The sequence below is a fragment of the Kogia breviceps genome, chromosome 1 (genome assembly GCF_026419965.1).
Source record: "Kogia breviceps isolate mKogBre1 chromosome 1, mKogBre1 haplotype 1, whole genome shotgun sequence".
In the NCBI taxonomy this organism is placed as follows: domain Eukaryota; kingdom Metazoa; phylum Chordata; class Mammalia; order Artiodactyla; family Physeteridae; genus Kogia; species Kogia breviceps.
In genome coordinates this window covers 126,949,691-126,958,719 of record NC_081310.1, presented here as the reverse complement: position 1 = coordinate 126,958,719, position 9,029 = coordinate 126,949,691, and the positions used below count along the sequence as shown (strand labels likewise).

The window sequence follows — 9,029 nt, the reverse complement described above, 5'->3', positions numbered from 1 at the left end:
CAAACTAACTTAACTTTATGCAGGAATCTGGCTTTTCCATTCAGTCAAGGATCCAGATGGCTGCACTCAGTTGATTTGGATTGCAGGTCACAGGCAGAAATTGTTTCTTGTAGCAAAGCCCTATTTCATTCCTTCTTGTTTTTAGAGGCATAAGCTTCAAAGAAGACCTCTCTTTCTTGTAAAAATTTACAAGGGCTTCATCCTGTAACCAATACGTTCCTACAACCTAAACTTTCTGTCCAAGTCCCTTAATGCTGCAGCCCAGGGAGACATATGGGCTGAAGGTCCCAATATACATTAGCCAATGGAGTAACCCACTGTTACAGTACCACAAGAATTGCCAATGACCAGCTGTGTTAAAGACTGTTACTTGTCCCAATACCCATTTAATCCTCCTCCTTAGTAAGAAGAGCCACACTTTTTAATTAGGCACATTGCCAACCTGAATAAAGACTTCTTCCCATTCCCTCGAAAGCAGGTGTGGCTACATGGCCAAGTTGTGCATATGGGATGTCAACAGAAGTGCTGTGTGCAACTTCCAGAAACTGTCCTTAAAGGGCCAGTTAAGATTATTTTTCCTTTTACAGACCAATCTAATCCTTACTAACACCCTAGCCTAGGATACAGAGGCTTTCCTATCTTGATTCATCCAATTTAATAATCCAGGGGCTGTAACTTGCCACCCTTCATTTCCTGGTATCAAATTCTGACACAGTTGACAGAAAATCTAACTTACACAAACTTGATTAAAAAAAAAAAAAAAAAAAGGAACGTATTGGCTAATATAACTGAACACTCCACAGGGATAAATGGGCTTGGCTTAATCTAAACCCAATCAGCCTCCTCTGAGTTGTCACCAGTCTCAGGCAGGCTCCCCTTACAGTAGCAAAACAGGCTAACCCGCTTTTAACCTTACATCTTTATAGCAGGACACAGTCTATCTGCCTGTTCTGTAGGTCCCTCAGATTGTACCAGTTTAGGTCACCTGCATAGTTCTGAACCAACACAAGATCACAGGAGTGGGATACTCTGATCTGTTGAGCCTGATGAAAACCCACCCAGGAGCTAGGATTGGGCTTAATACATCCAAACCAGATGGCTGTGAACAGGAAGGAGCTGGTAGTTTCCCAAAGGAACTCAAGTCGGGTTACAAGAAGGGGGATGCATGTTGAGTAGCAAACAGCAGATTTTTACCATACCCTTCAATATAATTTATACTTGTACCATCACTTGGCCTCAGCTTTACAGATTCATTACTACCCTTTGGAGAAATACTAAACAAGACTATAGGAGATTACAAAATATTATAAAGTACTTTTGGGTAGACTAAGATACAGGATTTCAAATAAAGTATTTTTTGATGCGCTAAGAAATAACTTGCTTTCCTTCTCACTTCTAAGGGGCACACACGTTTGGTAGGGGAAAGGAGGATTTGATTGCCTAGGAAAAAAAAAATCAAACCAAACCTCACAACTTGTCTCCTTCGCATTTAGGAAAGTGAGAGAAGAACATCTGGATCATGCTCTCCCTTAGACTGTCCACACACAGGTCAGCCACAAACAGTAGCTTCCTTCTTACAGAGTTGCATGAATTCATTACCTGGAAGACTGGATGCCTGCTCTCACTTGGCTTTCCTGGCCACCTCAAGTTTTCCATTTCCAACGCACAGAAGCTTTGTTTGTGAGGGTCCAAATGTGGCAGAAACTATTTACAGGCTTCTAAGCTGCACTTGCTGCGTAGGCCAAGGGTGTTGGCTGAACAACTGACCAACCTTTCCAGGGAGAGATCTGAAGCAGGTAACTTGAAAAAACACCTTCCAATCCGTCAGGAACATGGAAAAAGTTGCTGTCTCTTCTGTGTTGGCAGAAGCTCCAAAGCACAGCATCACAGCATCTGGTTAACCAACCACTGAAACTTCAAAACACAGAGATCAGACTACTCTTTTTCTTTAGGAACACAGAGGAGCAGTCAAGAGTAGGACCACAGAGCTTTAGGAAAAATAAGAAGTTACTGGGCTTTAGGACAGTCTTTGCACCACAGATTCATACCATATGGACTTAAACTAGAATCAACTGTTCAGGAGCCAAAAGAAATCATGATACCAAGAGGTGATGTGTGACAATCTCTCCTCACAGTAAAAATAACCTAGAGTGCTTAGCAGAAACCTGGGAGAAGGAAAACTTTTCTGAAATAAAAAGTGAAACTATTATTTGATAGTCCCTTCATTACCTACACCTGAGGGGGATGGAAATTTCCCTTTTAACAAGGCTTAGTTTACTTCTCCTTGGTTATACAGTTCAGAGCACTTGCTTCCATGAAATTAAGAATTAAGACTCACATTTCACTGTTTACAATGCCTTTCATTTGTCTTTTCATGGATTTTCTCCAACCATCCCATTTCCACTTCTGAAGCCATTCCCAAGATTTCCAACAGGTCCTGAGATTATACTTCCTCTCCCATGATTGTCCTAGCTCCCCCAAGCCTGCCCTGTCCAGAGGCAGACTGGCAGCTCTCAGTTGGATTCACCACTGTACCAAGAATATCCTCCTTCCGCAGCTCAACATAAGGTCAACTCAACCATCATTAACAGCTATCTTTATGTCCTTATGTCCTTTCCACATGCGACCCCCTCACAATATAGTCCTGGACAGCCATGTTCCCTGAGGTCTGCTGTAACAGCTTTGAGCAGTGTTCAACTTAGCAGCGCACAATTCATAATGGACAATGAAACAGACTTGATGCTATTATGTTGGAATCCACCGAAAGACACCAGTGCTAGCATTAACAGCTGGTTTCAAGCTAACTGAAGTGATAGAAGTTTTTATACCCAAACCAGCAAAATATGTGAGTTAACATGGATGAAAGACTCAAGAACTAAACACGCTAGAAGAAATAGCCTGCTGTCCATCAACAAAGAGAGAAACCTCCAAGAAAAGCGGCTTCACAAACCATGAAAAAATTGTCCTACTTTTTCAAAAAATTCATTAAAGTAGCCAATTAAAATAATTATCCATTTTTAAGTGGCAGTAAACTCTAATATTCTCTCTAAATTATCATGAAACATAGTATGACTTCAGGATGGCTTGGTGACCTGGGCAGAGCCCACCTAGGAGTCCAATTAGCCTAATGGTTAAGGACATGACCTCTGAAGCCCACCTGCCGTGGTTTAAATCATGGCTCGCCTAGTTACTTACATGTGACCCATCTGGTTTGGACCTTAATTTCCTTTCCCACATAAAATGGGGATGATGGTACTGTATTTTATTGACTCTAGAGCTCACATTTTAACATTCTTGATATCTTTAGGGCCTTAAAAAGGCTGGTGGCCAGGCCACAGTCATGATGTACCTGTCATTCATTGCTTGTGCATATGTGGACTTGGTGGTTGATTCTGGTGGCACAAGTCAACATCAGCAACCCTTCAATATTGCATTCCACAGACCATCGTCCTAATAACTGTTGACCGAAACCCTTCTATTAACACCAGCATTAGAAAACACCAGCATTAGAACTTGCAGAATGGGTGTCAATGACTTGAAGGAAATTGCACAGTGGTGGAGCACTTCATTTAGTATTGCTGCATCATGAGGTCTAAGTCATGAAGGTCAGGCTGTGAAGTTCTAGGAGTGCCTTACCCAGTGAATTTCACTTGTTTAAAGTATAAGCACAGAATTATATAAAAGTTTGTCTCAATATCACATCAATTCTAGCTATTTTTTCAATATTTTAACATCTCAAGTCAGGATGTGTCATACAATTAATTAAGCCATGTTTTTTGTTCTTAGTGGTATACAAAGTGGTGTGTCTTACAATTGATGGAGTCTAAGATTTGTTGAAATAAAATGCCAAAAGAGCTCTTTACATAAGTATAAGCATTCTAAATTGAGTTTTTAAAAAGCATTGTCATAATTTAATTGGCAGCATTGTTTTCATTCTTAGTGTTATATAAAATGGCACATCTTATAATTAATGACATTTTGGATTCAATGAAACCCAGCAGTACCTACCTCACAGGATTGTGAGGATTCAGTGATTAATGTTTTAATGTGCTGAGAATGGCGCCTAGCTTATGCTAAGTTCTATGTTTTTAGCTATTAATATTAGTCTATCAGTCAGGGGCTTTGCTATAGATTGAGAGATATCAATCTATAACAAAGCCTTAAAAATTTGTTTTCAACTTAGAGAGCTTCCCTACTTCTCCCACCTTATCTCAATACCCAGTCTTTATTGAGGGCTTACTTTATGCCAGAAACTGTGCTTGATACGGTGACACAATTATCACCCACAGTTCTGGACTTCAAGACCAATTAAACAATGAAGAATTTTATCAATAATTATATAGACAGGAAGAAAGATAATACCAGGTACCGACAGGAATTAAGAGAAGGAAGAAAACCCAATGTCCATCGTTTACCATTTAACAGTGTTACCTAAGGATAAGCTTTAACCTCTATGTGACTTGATTTTCTCATCTGTAAAATGGATTTATCATAAACCCTGTCAATAATGATGCTTGCAATAACATGGATCGGTTCCATTTTCCACTTAGCCCCTGTTCACAAATGCATGTGGGCTCAAATCCTTAACTCTTGGTCAAAGCAAGGAATATGAAAGAGGGGGTGAAGGTGGGTGAGGAAGTGGCAGGCTGTCTCAGGACGTGCAGAGGCAGAGGCTGAGTTAATCTCAGAGAAGGCTGATGAGATGGGCATCAATTACCTGGGAGATTTCTGGACTAATTCTGTTTTCCTAGAAATACAAGTCAGACATAGGACTGATTCACAACTGTCGGAATTGTGCTTGGTATTTAGTAAGCTATGAATACACGTTGGTTATTACTCTTATTATAGTGTGATATTAAAAACACTTAACAATCAGTATAGTATTAGCATCAGCCAATCAGGAGACACATGCAGTGTGAACATAACTATGGGTTCTACATAGAAGGATCATAGCAGTTACTGGTCAAGCTGGGTCTCAAAAGAGAGGGAGAGTATGCTCACATGGAGAATATGAACAAGGAGAAAGGCACTTCGGGGGAAAAAGGCTGGGACGTATATATGGTAACCTTTTTGTTGTTTTACAATACTGAAGTAAAGGGTGGAGATGAAAGAAAGAAATGGCTGCAAAATTAGCTTGGGGCCAAGTCATGAAGAGTAAGCATTCGGTACTTTATTCAGTAAGAAAATAAAACCGGCAACAGCAGAGTTGTGTAGTAGCTCATCAAAGGCTAAAGGATACATTTGGTTATGAAGTTCAAAATGAGTGCAGCCCACCACACTCCAATATGGAAAATGTTTACATTTTAGTTCATTTTAAAGAACATATGCACAGATACTTTACATAGCTTCCAGTTGACCAAAGTTGAAAGAAAATACTTTGTAATGAAGTACAGATCCCCAAAGGTTTATTTAAGGGCCTATTTTTATTTAAATAGTCTTCATTTTTTGAAGCATCGTCCTCCAGTACAACTCTAATTTCAAAATCAGTATTTCTCAAATGTTCATGAAACTGGAAATTTCCAAATCCACTATGGAAACAGATTGGTGCCCTGTGCATCTGATCAAACCAGTAGCAACATAATGTCTAACACAAATGGGAAGCATTAAAGAAAAAAAAAAGCCCACAATGGCAATTCAAAGCAGCAATGGCATCAAATAGGAACTGAAATCTCTAGTTAAAACCAATGAAGGTTTGCAGGTTAATTTTGAATTTTACTCCTTAAGCTATTTCAAATCAGAAACCTCTTGCTACTCAAATTCAAATAAGCGTGTAGAGGACATCTGTTTGTTACTTTTGTATTCTTAGGAACAATCTTTCGTCACCTGCTCCCTACACCTTTCCCCTTTCCGATAATTTTCCCTTCCTCTGGGGGAACTCCACATCAGCTCAGGAATGGAATGTGATCCAATCTGGGTAACATAAAAGTTCTTACTCCAAATTTTACATAGCTTGCTGTCAAGCTTTGGTTATGATGATGTAAGCTGAAACTGTCAACAGCTGTCACCTACCATCCTCACCTCACTGCTTCCCACCTCAAAGAGGGCATCTCCAAAGAGGAAGTCTGCCTGGAAGAGAAAACCAATCCAGGAAAAAAACTCAGGGTCAAGTATGGTAGGTGGAAAGATGGCTTCTTTGGTTCTTTGGACCCAGCCAAGCCTGAATTTCCCGGTGTAGGAGCCAGAAAACTGCCCTTCATGCTGACGCTAGTTTGAGTTGAGTTTCTGACACTTGCAATTGAAAGATGATTGGTTAATAATCAAAAGTATATAATATCTACTTGAAAATAAACAACACATTTTAATACAGTAATTTATGATTAAATAAAAGCAGAGTAGGTATCTTTACTTAATATTTAATGACTGTTATGAAATCAGGTACAACACACTCTATATACCAACCAAATTAAACAAAATGTATAAAGGAAATTGTTGGCCTCATAGTTATGTGTTTAACATTTTACTATACATTGTGAAACCTGAATCCCATCACTTGCCAGAGAAACAAATTGGCTCAACTACACTTAGGAATCTTAAATATTATAGTAACTCTCTTTAATTCATATCTATAATATGAACAGGTGCAAGTTTTGTTTACTGTAAATTTATGGCTATTAATCCCATATGTAATAATTAGCAATTATGAAAGGCCTACCTTCCCTTTGAAATCATTGTTTAAAAAATAAAGAAGGCCAGGTGGAACTTTTCTCCTTTTAAAATGTGGTTTGTGGACAAAATGCAGGATGTTGAATTTAACATGGGTCAGGGAGTTTGTTTATTCATCAGAATTTGTCAGGAATCCAAAATGGTGAAGGCCTCTAAAAAAGAAATTGGGTTGTAATACTACAAACTTCTAGGGCTCTCAGTGAATTATTCCAATTCACCCCCTCCAAGCAGTTGACATGGTTATTCACTAAAACACATGTTTATTGTAAATCCTGTGGGAATAAATGTGCATATTAATCAAATGAGTTGATAGTTATGTTAAGGGAACTCTGCTAGTTAAATTATTTCCTAAGGAATAGACTATAATAATTTAAAGTCTAATAGAATTCTAGACAATAGGAATGGTAAAGATGCATTAGATCATGTAGGGTTTTTTCCCATTCTTTTTCCACCTGGGTAGGGGGAGGGAAAGTACAGGACAAATCCTTTGATTTTTGTCCAGTTTTCAATTTAAATTCTAAACGGGATGGAACTCAACACTTTTCTTGGAAATGAGACTACATCATAACAGATTTCACTGTCAGGAAATTCCTCTCCACCCTGATATTCAGATCACATGTTCTTTTTGTGTTCTTTATCCCACTTTTCCCAATAACAATTCTCAAATGGCAATGCCTTACTGTCTACGAATCACATTTCCACTATCACTTTTATACCAAGGATCTTTGTGCCACTATTGTCTTTAGAGGCTCTTCTCATATATATGTACACCAAGTTACATATATCTATGTTCTAAAAGTTTCTCCTACTCTCATGTTCTCATTAGCTTTTCATACTTCTAATCTTTCCAAGTCTCTTTAATACCTCTGGTTTCCTTTTGGTCTAAAACTTATTCTAATTGTAAACTAAAAATGAATTTCACTAATGTCCAATTTTGTCATTGTTTTTTTAACCATTAAGTGCACAGATGCAATACAGATGTAATAATCTTTTACAGTCATATTGCAATTTCATAACTGTATAAATTCCAATAAAACTAGGAAACTTTAATTTTAATATGTGAGATCATAATGTATACAGAGCTGCCATAAGGTATAAATTAAGTCATGTATATACATAAATACACACATACATTCCAGTAACACTTTGAAGAGTTCCAAGTGTTTTTTTCTTTAGTTATTGCTGGATGTTTCAAAACACAGCATAAAACTGCTCATCACAACACCCTGTGTGGTAATGACAAGAGTAGAGTGGGAATGGGATGAAAGGCACAGAATTCATAGTTAAGACACAGCTCACTGTGTGAACAAGTAAAGCCAAATTCATGAGCACTGATGGTTCAAACAATGCGGAGCCACTGATTTTCTGAAATGAATATAAGAAATAGCAGTTCATAGTATTTAGACAACCTTTTACAAAGGCCATCATACTGGGTGCTACCCAAATATAAAAGACTCATCCAGTTGTCTCAAGAGGTTAAGTTACATATAATCCCAAAGACAAGAATAGGCAAATGATGGACCAGTCCTCCTGTGGCTAGATGGTCTGCCACATGGCCTTTCTGTTTAGTGAGGTTCCACTAAAGAGAACGCCAACTCTGTGGCTGACACAGGTGATCCTTGGGTTTGGTCTTGCATCAAACTAACAAATAAAAAAACTTTCGGCCTACAGAATGAAGCATATTAAAGCCTGTGCCTTACGAATCAATTCAAGAGGCTAGAAAATACATTAAAAATTTTTTTTCAAGACTGTTTAATTACTTTCCAGAGAAACAAAAAATTCCAACCACCAAGCGACAATACCCCCAAATCTTCCAACAAGGTCCTCTGCAATTGCCTGGGAATTTTCATGTTCTTCCTCCAAAAGAAGTGCTCAATTTTAATTGCCAATGTTCTTAGTAGATTCACCTTTCACTGAAAAAAATAAGTAAACATACAGTCAAGTGTTTATGCTGTTTCTGTTTAGCCTGTTCTGTTTTCCCCTCTTCTCATGCATACCAACGGCACTGCTCATGGGGACAGACAAACCATGTCATGTCCCAGGCAGCTGGGATATACAATTCTGGCCACAATAACTAGAGAAATGATGTCTGAAAGTGGCAATTATATTTTGTGAGGTAACATCCTTCCTGACTCTGTGGAAGACTTGGGAATGGTCACTTCACAGTGTGGGTAGGATCCGATACTTTTGCCACTGAATAGACCACTATTATCACAGAGGCTGGCCAAGTGTGGTTGGAATAAATTTTTTCCATGATTTTTTTTAAACTTAAAATTGAGGGTCAGTATATGTTGAGTGAATGTGGGCTGACAGAAGACTAGCTAATCTCCATCTCCTTCTTTTCACAGGAAGGAAGACTCAGAGCA

General features: G+C 38.5%; 1 protein-coding gene across 4 annotated transcripts in view; it reads right to left on the bottom strand.

Annotated features, from left to right (window-relative positions):
• Window positions 1-1,197: 1,197 nt before the first annotated feature.
• ZNHIT6 (zinc finger HIT-type containing 6) overlaps window positions 1,198-9,029 on the bottom strand; it is a 64,194-nt gene continuing 56,362 nt past the window's right edge. For 2 of the 4 annotated variants that reach the window (XM_059061544.2, XM_067043594.1), the window contains one exon: window positions 5,149-8,576. In XM_059061544.2, the coding sequence (XP_058917527.1) occupies window positions 8,542-8,576 (35 nt within the window). In that variant the 3' untranslated portion in view covers window positions 5,149-8,541. Of the gene's footprint in view, window positions 1,915-5,148; window positions 8,577-9,029 lie in introns of those variants that run through there. The other 2 variants (XM_067043602.1, XM_067043590.1) reach the window with 2 other exon arrangements.